The sequence below is a fragment of the Neolamprologus multifasciatus genome, chromosome 6 (assembly GCF_963576455.1).
Source record: "Neolamprologus multifasciatus chromosome 6, fNeoMul1.2, whole genome shotgun sequence".
Classification (NCBI taxonomy): domain Eukaryota; kingdom Metazoa; phylum Chordata; class Actinopteri; order Cichliformes; family Cichlidae; genus Neolamprologus; species Neolamprologus multifasciatus.
Window position 1 is genome coordinate 20,410,777 of NC_140444.1, and position 13,152 is coordinate 20,423,928.

The window sequence follows — 13,152 nt, forward strand, 5'->3', positions numbered from 1 at the left end:
GGTATAAGCATCTAGAGTAATGTTTGAAATGTTGGAGACTCATACATCTTATGCATTTTTACTAGATGTGTAGACTTTATATTTTTTTACATTGTTTTAAGGTTAAATGAATGAAAGAAAGTTCAGGTTTATCAGTTTGCTTTAAAAATGTACAAGGATCAAATCAGGTGTCATGTCTTATGTGTGTCTTATCTGATCTGGCCACTTTTTGAATTATGGCAAATGTGAGCTCTGAAAACGTGTTCTAGCTCTTTTCTGTAGTACTGATTCTCTTTTCATCTTTACCTCTCCACTACCTCTGTTTTTTAATGTGCATGCCACATGCCTCATCTTTTCTATTCTCACCTGCTCTGTCCCATTGTCGCTTTTGCTCATTAAAAAAAGATGTGATCAGTATATGCTCCTCCAAAACTTACCAAATTTCCTTTTATTGTCCTATCAATTAATACTCTAATTAATATGATGTTCATTTATGTGAAAAACAAATGAATACACTTTGTAGATTTAACAGAGGGAATGGCATAAAATCATGTGTGTTAATCACAGGCTTAAAATTGGTTCTTTGCTTAGTTGTCTGTTACAGGTAGACCTAACACTGACTGATTTAGGTGCCTTTTTATGCTTGAATGATTCATAGGTCAGTATTTTAAATAAAAATCTATAAAAATGGTTAGATACAAGGACTGGTCTACTGCTCAAGACCAATGTCTCTAAGCATATTTTTAATTTAAGCTGAATGATGAGACTCCTCCAGGGCAGTAGGTCCAAAAATGGTATCTACTGTTTTTTGTTTTTTTTTACTGATTTAATTAACTTATTTTGGTGCATTTTGTAATATTTGCCAGCATAAAAGTATAATGAAAATAGCCTTTTTGTTATATTTGTGACTAGAAATATTCTACATGTATTCTACATGTTTCATTTTACATTACTGTGAAATATAACCATATACCATCCAGAAATTATCACTAATTGGCTTTTGCAATGTGAAGTTTATTATTTTTTTAGTGTGTGCTCAAATATGGGACTTTTTCATATTTTAAGGCAATAGACATTTTTTGATGTATCCCAGTTCAGATGAAATTTCAGGCTTTTATCCTTTATAGCTTTTTCAGACACGTTTAAACATGGCCTCAAAATCTGAAAAAGAAACATGCTGGAAGTAGGTCAATGGACCATTTAAAAAGAAAGTATTACATTTAAATTGAAAGTAAATTTAACAGCAATTATTACATATATCCGAACTTTAGACCATGAAATTGTATATAACAAATATATATCTATATATCTATATATATATATATGTGTGTGTGTGTGTGTGAGTGTTTTTGTGCAATCCTAATGCTTCTGTTAAATAGATTTGATCCATCAGCCTTTAAAAGCAGACCCAAAGCTACTTCTCAATCAGCCTTACAAATTGAATAAATGCGTAATACCTTTCAGAACAGCGGATGAATGGAGTGAGTCAGACAAACACGTTCTTAGAACCATGAAATAGCAGAAGGTCAAAAATAGATTTCACTGGAAAATGCACTCAATAACAGATGCAGAGGTAAATGCCTGATCTTGAACTATATAACATCTACATTTTAAATATATTGTGAAATATATCATGATTTAAATGAATGGCTTTTCATTAAAACCAACTGACACAAATTAAAATATACAACATTTTATAGTAATTTCACAGTCATCTTTCACGTAAAACAGAATACACAGGCAAGACGGTGGTCTTTTTGGTATACACATACAGTAATGTCAGTTCATGGAGTGGAAATATAGTGAAGGCGCTGAGTGGTAAAAGTAGGAGTGGTCAATATGTCAAACAAACCAAAAACAAAGAAAAACAACAAAAAAAAGGTCAATATATCTTATGAGTGTCAAAATACCATTAATTGTAACATAGTTGAAAGAAATGTAGTGAACATGTGTGGGCACATGAAATTTCATTTTTCAAAATAAGGTAGGTAGAACAGTTTGAAGCCTCTTCTACCACGAACTGCACAGCTGATGTAAATCACATGGTACACTGCGGGCGAACACAGAGAATGGCAATATTAGCATTCATCAAAACAAAGCTTTGCACATAAAAAGACAAGTAAAAGGTTTAAGAGATAAAATGAACAAAATTACCTCCAGGGATAAACAGAAGAAATCCAGGAATGAAGAAAATAGCACTTGAAATACCTGTGAGGACAGTTTTATTAGCTACAGTCAAGAGAAAACACACACAACGCTTTCTTAATTAGATTAAGAAAGTACTACATAACTACTGGTCCATTTAACATTTACATGCTCTGAAACAGCCAGAAATGCTAAGTTAAATGAGAGGATTGATGAAGTTTGCCTGTACAGTAAATCTGAAGCTACAGCTGCATAAATATTGAAAATGACTAACTACTCTTTTGACAAGATTAACACGTTGTTGTTGGAAATCACTGCTTAGTTTTCTAACAACATTAATAAAAGGTGTGAACAAGAAGGTGAAAAAGTATCTTATGATTATAAATTATGTGGCTGAAAGGAAGGCATAAAAATGGAGAATATTGAGGTAACACCAGAGGACACCAGAAACAGCCAAACTGCAAATTCCTAATATACAACCATCAATATCGATGGTACTTTCAGTTTAGTTAGGCAAAATTTAAGTGGTGGTGTCAAAGATTTCAGCTGTAGCTCAATCTGTGATATTTGCAGCTGCCTGTGGGAACAGCAAACCACATTTATAACTACAGCTCACAGAATTGTGTTGTAATTTTCATAAACAAACCAGGAAATAATTGGCCTCTTTCCTTCACTATGTGATCTCATTTTATGTTGCACATGAAAGGAGTCTGAACAGTGTAAAACACTTTAAAAAAAGAATGCTTGCACAGCTGGGCTGCACTTACAGACTTTCTGGTTATAAACAAAAGGAAATGGTCACAGAAAAAATAGTGCATATTTTACAACATATTAAAGTACGTGTCTAAAAGTACATGTCTAAAGGCCCCTTTAATTAGATGGAATTTTATTGGATTTAATTTAAAATGACACTGTAATTAGATTTACCCACAAATACTTAAAGGTAGTTACACAAGAATAAGGGGGTAACAAGTCCGTTTTTCACACGAATTATACTGCAAGTAAATGTAAGTAGTGTGTAAGTAATTTTAAGTAAGTAAGCAATTTAGTGGGAAAACAAACAGACACGCTTGAGCCATATTATGCGGCGGCTTGATCTTGCCTAACTTGTTTTTCTACAAAATTACTTATTTAAAATTACTCATGCAGTACTTAAAAACGTACTTAGACACTACTTAAATTTACTTGCAGAGTATCATTTTTCTTTGTTTCCTGTAAAAATCTGTCTTGTTACTCTCTTATTCTAGTGTATCTACCTTTAAGTATATAATTATATTGTAATTTCAAATGAAATACATTGAATTCCTTTTAGTTACAGGGTAATTACTCTCTTTGTGATTACAAAGTGTTACTAAATAATGCAATACTTGAGCCGTATACACAATCACTCTTATGCTAGTTCATTTGGAGGCAGATGGTGACTTAGCAGATGTACATTTTAAAGAAAATCTTAAAGGGGTGAGTAGAATAATTGATCAAAGTAGCACAGAAGCTGATGCAGAAGTGATTAATAATGTGTCGCTAACTTTCAAAATTCTCTACTTAAAAAAAAAAGGGGGGGGGGGGTTAAGAGATCCCCCCCCCACACACAATTCTTGTGGTGATGATGCTCAAGAAAAGGCTTGGGAGCAGTGATAAGAGCATGAATTGCTCTGAACAGGACTCGGGGTTATGCAAGTATGCTCAGTCAACTTTAGATAACAAAATTTCTTAAGCAGATTTTACAGCTTAATTGCAGAGTTGCACCTGCTCCTGTAGCTACTTATGAAAGACAAATTGATCTTCTCATCTATTTTGACTCTGGTGACATTTTCTTAATATGTTGTGGGGGAGCTCATCCCAAAGAGCACATTAATTGCTTGATTTCTGCCTCAAGCTGGAGAGGAGACACTCTATACAAAAAAGGCAGACATGACTAATTAAAAGTGCCTAACTCGGTGTGAGCATTCGAAGCTGATATTCGTGGAATGTGTAGACCAATTTAATGGGAGGTGCTGATTTTTGTAAAGGGGAAAAGCAAGGCTCATTTGATCTGAAAAGACTTTTTAAAACTTGCCTGACAGACTTTAATTCATTATGAATCCTGGTTGTACAGCCAAAGAAATTCTGAATAACAGTTCTGAACATATAGATACTTGATAAAATGCACTGGGTTTGGACAGAAATACAAGATGAGAAGTATTGAACACTCAGCTTTTTAGAGGTTTGGAGGCAGAAAAAACAAAAGGGACACTACTAATCAAAGACAAGGTTCAAGATAGCTAAACATGTGACACACAGAGCCACTACCGGGCCCAGCAGACCTCTGCACTATATGGAATGTGAAGTGTGATCTCATTCAATACAAACTTATCGCAAGCATGCAGTCAGAGCATTGCACTAGGGCTGCACAATTAACCAAATTTGAAACTCAATCACAAACATGATTGACCAGTGTTGAAAATGCTTGTTCTGTCAATCGAGTACAAAGCAAAAGTAAATCAAGCGCCCCTTAAATCAGTGCCTCATCACGTGCCTGCATAAATAACGAAATTCAAATGTCTGGTAAGGCAGAAGGTGAAGAGCTTGCTCCTTGAAGCAGATCCTTATCTGCTGTTTGGTAATACTTCAGATTTAGCACAAGAGATATTAACCAAGAATACTTCATACGCAAAGAGTTTGCACTGCAAGGCCACACAAACTAAGTTATTCAACCACCTGAAAACACACCACAAACAGAGTATATGAATAGATGAACAGATGAATGCCAAGAAAAACAATGTAATGTTTGCTAACATGAATCATCCAATGTCAGTTCATGTCCATAAAAGCAAGGGTGGATATGACACATCAGAGTATCCACCCAGCTCACAAAGACATACTGAAATCACCAACCAATTGAATTCCATTTGGCCAAAGATAGAAACACAGTGAGTAATGGAGGGTTCAGAAAAAATTGTCAACTTACTGGAAAAAAGATATTTTATTTCCACAAGATTTTTCCAATGTGGCAAAGCCTGTCCTGTCTGCAAAACATTGCAGGTATAATGTGGAGGGATACACAGCTGTGGACTACTATGAGCTTTATTCTCACCCATACTACACTTACAATGATCTAACTAAAGATTTCCCTGACAGTAAGAAACAGCGATTCTTGTATAGGTTTGTTGCTACATTACAAACATTCTGCTGACAACATTGAGTGTAGTAACAATGTGTAAGCTTGAAGAAGTTATTTTAGAGGACAAGTGGAAGTTTTAGGTGTTCTAGGTGAAATTGTGATCACTGTCTACAGCCTAAACCCATCTGTCATTTCCAAGTGCAAATGCTCCTTCAGTTCCCAGAAACTGAGGGACTTTTCAGCTGAATTTAAATGATCAGGGTGGCTGTTCCCCCAGGTGTAACCATAAAGTAAAACCTCCAGGCATCCAAGAAAAAGAGGATTTAAAGAGGTTCAGTGGAGTTTGAGGTTAGCGGGAAGTCGGCCAACTAGTTGCTACAAAGATTATGCACCATGTTATCATTTATTTACAAACCCCCCCAAAAATGTTCAGATGCTGAAGATGCTGAGCGAGGGTTAAATTGTTCTCAACAAAAGCAGATGCTGACTGAGACAAATACCATCATGGCAAGTCTGAGATGACCCCTATGCACTAAGGTCAGTCAGCATGAAATATTTGCACTTTTCATTTTTCAAGTGTAGGACAGTTATCTACCATGGATATAATAAAGTCACTGGTTGCTAGGGAAACATGTGTTTCCTGACTGGTTGGCAGTGGTTGTTGGAGGAGATTGAAAACCTCAGAGCGACTACTTTGGCTGCAAACAGGTTGCCACAGCTGCCTCTAGTTTCTCATCTTTTTTTAGTTCCTCTAGTTTTTCATACAATCAACGCACGGTTTTCCCTAGCGACAGGTGGCTGCGGACTGGTCTCTAAGCCTGTGTGACTCAGCGATTCTGGATTGTCACCTTAATCGTCATAAGGCGGTACAAAAAACAAAGAAACGAGCAAAAAAGACCCACTGTACATCATCCTTGTTATGATTCTGTCACTCCAGTCGTAAAAGCAGACAGACTGTGAGATCTGGACTGAGAACTATACTGTCCTGTAGCAGGCAAGGACTATGGCAGCTTTCTGTGTGTTCTTTTGTGTGTCAAGATAACACAGAGATCCTCCCACTTGTGGGAAAGCACACCAGCACTAATGGACTCTAATAAAAACATTCCATTCTGAATTATACTATTTAATCCACTATATAAGTCCTGCATTCATTCATGTTTGGCCTGTTTATGATTTGATAGAAGTTGAGAAGTGACGCGCTTCTTTGTGTATGCTTGCATTTGGACTAACATGCATTTCTAAAAAAAACAACAACAACAGTCTAAATGCTTTGCATGTCAATATTTTATCTTCCTTACCTGCACTTGGATTGAGCTGTATGCCAATACCTGTGAAAATAAGAGCTAAAACAAAAACAGCACAAACATTATAGGTTTGAAAGGTTCTGTTTTTATTAGTTTGGTTATTCTGGCAATAACTCTGTCATAATCTGTTGATCAGTGCAGGGGGACAAAGTTCACTGTGCAAAGTGCCAAGACTATCATTGCCTGACACAACACGGAACAAACTACCTGGTGTAACATTGCAAAACAATTTGGAGTGGCGCCTTAGTGTTAATGTTAGAGCGTCATTTTGAAGTGAACTTAAAATCAGAAAGAAGAGGTGTGTTTGTCCTTTTAGACTGCAGAAATTTAACTGGAGATTAGCAATTCTTTTGAGTTTAAAACCAAAATTTAATTAAAATCACTACACCATCTACAGTGGGAGCAGGCAGCCCTTGTTACTGTGATGCTCCAACAGCCAAAATGAATCAGGTAAACATGAGAAAAACAAGTTTCTCTCAGTAGATTGTTCTGGTTTGTGTGTTTTGTACGTAATAAGTAACAAAAACATGTACTTACCAACTCCAGTGATGAGGAGAAGGAATGAAGAGAGAACAACCCTTCTGTTTTTCTTCACCAGCGGATGGGACACCCACCTAGGCGAAACGTGTTTTTAAAGTAACCGTGTTTGTTATGCTTCTCCATGAGAGAAGACCGAACTTACCCGCAGCAGTGCGCAGAAAGCTGCGTGACTGAACTCAAGGTGCTGAAGGACCACTGAGAGCTGCAGTAAGACAGTGTTGCAGGGTCACTGCGGAGAAAGCAGAAACACGCTTCATCTCACATTCACAGAAGAAGCAGGGAAAAGAAAAATCACACCTGAACTACAGAGCCCACCTGATTTTGAAGAAGTTATTGAAAGAGGAATTCCCGTTGTTGCCCAAGGCGTCTTCATTTTCCAGATTCTAAAACAAGAGGAGATGATGGATGTCATATAAACATGAAAAATGTATAGCTCGCAGAGAGGAAGCAAAAGTAATACTGTTATTATAGTTGCTCTTTTCTTTTTCCTATTTCTTAAGGACGTGACTTTCACATATGTTCATCTGCTGTAGAAATTTATTAGGCCTCCCACTTCTTCTTTTGTCCACACATGCCCAGTTTGTCCAGTTTTATTTTTGAGGACACACTGCACAGCATGCTAGGAATCTTCTTGTTGGTGCAAAATGTTTATTTCATTGTGTTATCTGTGGCATTGCTCATATATTCCAGAGGAAATGGGAACAAATTATGTGTTTCTGTGACAGGCTGCTAGGAATGAAGTGCCAGGAAATATCATTTAAAACTGGTTCTTTGCTAAGTTGTCTGTTAAGTGTAGACACAATACAGGCTCATGCCTTGAGTTAGATACTGCTTTTATCCTTGAATGATTCAGGCAGTCAGTGTAAAGTGGAGAAAAAAAAAAACTGGAGACCACTTTGCTGCTTCTAAGCAAAATAAATAGAAATGAAGGGCAGCTCAAGACTTTTGAACAGTAATCTACAAGAGTCACTGGCCTTCACAAATATGTTGTGATAGAACCACGTTTGAAATAGTTCTTTTCACACGGTTAACAACCAAGCTCCATCACATCTTACAGATTCCATTTTACCAGAACTTACTGTATCTATGTGTGTTTCCATGAATCCCTCCTTGACTTTCATAACTTGAACAGCCACACTTGGCACACAAGCCCAACTTAGGCACCTGCCAGTTGTTTTTTATATCACATATTATGATTTTATTATGTTGCCTAGCTACCGCCAGTCACAAAATGACCAGTTTGAACTTTTATGCTCCTATAACACATTGTAAAGACATCCTATTGTTTTAATTTCATTGCAATAATGTCTCATTCACATCCACAAAAGTTGAATTATGCATTCAGTATTAGGATGGATCAAGTTGCCTAGCAACCACCTAGCAACAGGCTAAAATGAGCAACTTTTACTATATAAACAATATCTACCACCACTATTTTTCTTAAACTTTTCTCAGTGTTGGTAAATACAGTGGGGCAAAAAAGTATTTAGTCAGCCACTGATTGTGCAAGTTCCCCCACTTAAAATGATGACAGAGGTCAGTAATTTGCACCAGAGGTACACTTCAACTGTGAGAGACAGAATGTGAAAAAAAAATCCATGAATTCACATGGTAGGATTTGTAAAGAATTTATTCGTAAATCAGGGTGGAAAATAAGTATTTGGTCACCTCAAACAAGGAAAATCCCTGGCTCTCACAGACCTGTAACGTCTTCTGTAAGAAGCTTTTCTGTCCCCCACTCGTTACCTGTATGAATGGCACCTGTTTGACCTCATCATCTGTATAAAAGACACCTGTCCACAGCCTCAACCAGTCAGACTCCAAACTCCGCCATGGCCAAGACCAAAGAGCTTTCGAAGGACACCAGGAAAAGAATTGTAGACCTGCACCAGACTGGGAAGAGTGAATCTACAATAGGCAAGCAGCTTGGTGTGAAAAAATCAACTGTGGGAGCAATCATCAGAAAATGGAAGACATACAAGACCACTGATAATCTCCCTCGATCTGGGGCTCCACGCAAGATCTCATCCCGTGGGGTCAAAATGATCATGAGAACGGTGAGCAAAGATCCCAGAACCACACGGGGGGACCTGGTGAATGACCTGCAGAGAGCTGAGACCAAAGTAACAAAGGTCACCATCAGTAACACACTACAACGGCAGGGAATCAAATCCCGCAGTGCCAGACGTGTTCCGCTGCTGAAGCCAGTGCATGTCCAGGCCCGTCTGAAGTTTGCCAGAGAGCACATGGATGATACAGCAGAGGATTGGGAGAATGTCATGTGGTCAGATGAAACCAAAGTAGAACTTTTTGGTATAAACTCAACTCGTCGTGTTTGGAGGAAGAAGAATACTGAGTTGCATCCCAAGAACACCATACCTACTGTGAAGCATGGGGGTGGAAACATCATGCTATGGGGCTGTTTTTCTGCCAAGGGGACAGGACGACTGATCCGTGTTAAGGACAGAATGAATGGGGCCAAGTATCGTGAGATTTTGAGCCAAAACCTCCTTCCATCAGTGAGAACTTTGAAGATGAAACGAGGCTTTGTCTTCCAACATGACAATGATCCAAAACACACCGCCCGGGCAACAAAGGAGTGGCTCCGTAAGAAGCATTTGAAAGTCCTGGAGTGGCCTAGCCAGTCTCCAGACCTCAACCCCATAGAAAATCTGTGGCGGGAGTTGAAAGTCCGTGTTGCTCGGCGACAGCCCCAAAACATCACTGCTCTTGAGAAGATCTGCATGGAGAAATGGGCCAAAATACCAGCTAATGTGTGTGCAAACCTGGTAAAGACCTATAGTAAACGTTTGACCTCTGTTATTGCCAACAAAGGTTATGTTACAAAGTATTGAGTTGTATTTTTGTTATTGACCAAATACTTATTTTCCACCCTGATTTACGAATAAATTCTTTACAAATCCTACCATGTGAATTCATGGATTTTTTTTTTCACATTCTGTCTCTCACAGTTGAAGTGTACCTCTGGTGCAAATTACTGACCTCTGTCATCATTTTAAGTGGGGGAACTTGCACAATCGGTGGCTGACTAAATACTTTTTTGCCCCACTGTATATCTGTTTGCAGCAGAACAGCACAAAGAGTTCACAGATAATACTGTGGTTGGTGTGTACAAGTTATGCTAATACAGCACTGTGCTGTCAGACTGCAGCCTTTGTGGCTCCTACAGTTCTCCAGAGTATAATGGGAGGCAGAGCCTTGAGCTACTAGACACATCTTTTGTGGAAATAGCTAGTTTAGGCTGTGGACATACACCCTCTCTCTTCCTTTTAAGGTTGAAATATTTCCTTTTTTGACAAAGATTACAGTCAAAGTTAGATGAGGTAACGCAAAAAAAAAAAAAATTTTTTTTAAAAATGCTGCTTTATGTTCAAGCTGCTAGCGGAAGCTCTCGTGAAGCCTGCTCTTTCACTCCACATAGATTCAAATCATCTCATTGTTACATGTCATTAAAATTGTGTGCTCCCAAGGTTTATTTATTTTCTTCTTTATTCTTTGGCATCTTTTCATGCTCTTGTTTTCTTTCTTCTTTTGTTTCATTTCACTGGCTGCTGCCGATTGCTGCCCACCTTAAGCCTGGATCTTCTCTTTCAGTCCTCAAAATGATAAGTTAGCTGTCTTCCTTGCTCACAGGGACTTGCTGAATTCTTGAGTTTGTAGCTACAAATTCATAGTGTTGTTATAAAAACACTACAAGCTAAAACTGATACCAGTAAAAAAGGAATTAGACAGTCTCTCACTGGAAGTGTAACAGCAACATGAAAACAGAAATGCAAACAATATTTTGTGTCTCTTGTGTGCATGCTACCTGATACTTGAGGTTAGTGGGTTCAGGGGAGGCGGCAGCAGCAGGTGAGGGATGATTCTGAGGTTTGGAGAAACTCAAAGGGCCAAATGTCATCTCTCCTCCTTCTCTGTCCTTCCATCCCTGCGGCTCTCCGTCAGTCACAACCCCCTCCTCATCTCCCTCCAGCACAAACGCATCGTCGATGGTAAACTGTGTTGCCATGGTGATTTCCTCTTACACCTTGAGGTCCTGTAGCCGGATGCTCACTGTGATTTAAGAGTAATAACGAATGTTTTATGGATTTATGGATTTTTAATCCCTCAAATCGCAGGAAACAGCCTGTGAAAATACTAACTCAGCAGCTGCTGAGTTTTCTCTCACCAATCACAGCATTTCCCTTTAAACGTTTAAAGTTCGCTCATACATGCTACACTACATAAAAACTAAATAAAGTAAATCCACCACTTTCGAATTAGTTTAAAAGGCGAAAACAGCTGCCGTGCTGCCTACACGTAACAGCGGATGGGATCGAGGCTAAGTACAACAGAGCAGAGGCTACACGGCTTTCCTGTAGGTCTCTGCCATTGTTTGTCCTCATTCTTCTGTCCGATCAGATGACCAGGAGAAAAACTTACTGTCTTAAGTAAATCCTTTCTCCTGCGAAGAAACTTCGACTTCTGAACTTTGTTCGGAGACGAGTCACATTTTTGTAAGCCCTGAAAAAAGTGGTTTTAAAGCCTTCTGTTAGCAGTATCTTAGTTTTGCTTCTGTAGTGCGACTTCTTTAGAAATTTGGACTCTCTTCTTTTTTTTGGCAACCGGCAATCGATTAGATACGACTGATTACGCCCAAAGCGCTCTCTTCGTGTGCGAGCCAGGGCGCCGAATCGAGTGTCGTTTTATCGATCGATCCACTAACTTTTGTTATCGAAGGTGAAAAAAACTGAAGAAACTGGGTCAATCATTACAATCTATGAAATTCCTACGAAAAAATAGATGGCAAAGCATTACATAAGTCACTCGAAATTTCTATACAGTAAGTTGAATTTTTTTAGTTTAAAGCCTGAAATTTTGAGACAATAATTCAAAAAGGCGTTCACTGTGTGCGTGTGTGTATGCTGAATAATATAAGATAGCTAAAACAGATTAACGAATAGGTTAGGATAAATGATAAATACGATTAAATGAATAGGAAGAAACTGAACAGAAATGAACAAACGTAAGTCACACAGCTGTCACATGATGTGTGTGCATCTTTTTGTTGCAAGTTAGAGAAATGTTATATAATTTAATACAATGCATCTCGTTAAAGATGGTCACGTTTGGTTCTCATTAACTTCAGGGATAGTATAGAACTAGCAAAGCTGTATTTTATTCGACGCAGTTTGTCAGTCTTCTTTCATAATTTTGATCTGGTGTAAAAACACAGTAAATATAAAAAATAATTATTTTATTAAAAGCACGAATCAATTCAAAAACATCTTGACCTGGGTTGTTTAGGGCACAACCTATCAGAATATCAACAAAAGTGTATGTTTGCATATTCGTGTTCATGGACTGTGGTCATCTAATGGAGGAAAGGCATCCCGTCCAAACCCACAAGCCAGTAATATATTACCAAGGCTAATTAATGTCAATTAAAGAGCTGGAATCTATTTTGTGCGTTTTTATCTTTTGCTTTTAATCAAACAGCATTTCAGCTTTTCATTTACTGGAGTTTTAGTGTATTTTGTTTTAACATATTCAATATTCATTAGCAGTGCACTTAAGAACTGATAACAACAAATCAGCTAAATGAATGTATTCTCCATTTGGATTTAAAGACACATATAGATTTACTGGATCTTTGTATTTACATGCATAATAAATTTGGTAAAGCTGCCTCTTCTCCCATAACTAGAATGATTTTTTTTTTTAAAAAAAAGGCTCTAAGGAAGTATTTATTTTGATATAACTTGCTTTGAAATATCTCAAGTTATGGGTATGCTGATGAAGAGGAAAACCAGTTGAGATAGTCGACACACTACAGTGAAAAAGAAATATTTCACAGGACTTGATGCTGTCCAACGCATTCATGTGTGTGTTAATGCAATGCCATATTCCCTCAAGTATTAGTCATCTCAGCAAATCACCCAAGGCCAAACTGTGTGATGCTCAGAGAAACTACAAAATACTGCACGTCTTAGTTCATAAAAATACAATAAGACAAAGACTCAAGAACAAAGGTTTGCCAGGAGAAAGCCTCTTTTCTCTATAAATAACATGGTAGCATCTGAA

General features: G+C 37.8%; 1 protein-coding gene across 1 annotated transcript; it reads right to left on the bottom strand.

Annotated features, from left to right (window-relative positions):
- Positions 1-1,656: 1,656 nt before the first annotated feature.
- tmem134 (transmembrane protein 134) lies at positions 1,657-11,848 on the bottom strand. The gene is made up of 8 exons (XM_085161668.1): positions 11,512-11,848; positions 10,898-11,142; positions 7,384-7,451; positions 7,211-7,297; positions 7,066-7,142; positions 6,523-6,567; positions 2,134-2,187; positions 1,657-2,029 (listed from the first exon to the last, which is right to left on the bottom strand). The coding sequence occupies exons 2-8, from the start codon at positions 11,096-11,098 to the stop codon at positions 1,947-1,949; spliced, it is 615 nt and encodes a 204-aa protein (XP_085017794.1). The 5' UTR covers positions 11,099-11,142; positions 11,512-11,848; the 3' UTR covers positions 1,657-1,946.
- Between the last annotated feature and the right edge of the window lie 1,304 nt (positions 11,849-13,152).

What these genes read in the sequence shown, in the direction of transcription:
- tmem134 (XM_085161668.1), bottom strand. Translation starts at nt 11,098, where the DNA reads ATGGCAACACAGTTTACCATCGACGATGCGTTTGTGCTGGAGGGAGAT. An exon ending in TCTCCTCATCACTGGAGTTG is followed by an intron (nt 6,568 to 7,065) that starts GTAAGTACATGT and finishes TTTTTGTTTTAG; the next exon opens with CTCTTATTTTCACAGGTATT. An exon ending in TCTTCTGTTTATCCCTGGAG is followed by an intron (nt 2,030 to 2,133) that starts GTAATTTTGTTC and finishes GTTCGCCCGCAG; the next exon opens with TGTACCATGTGATTTACATC.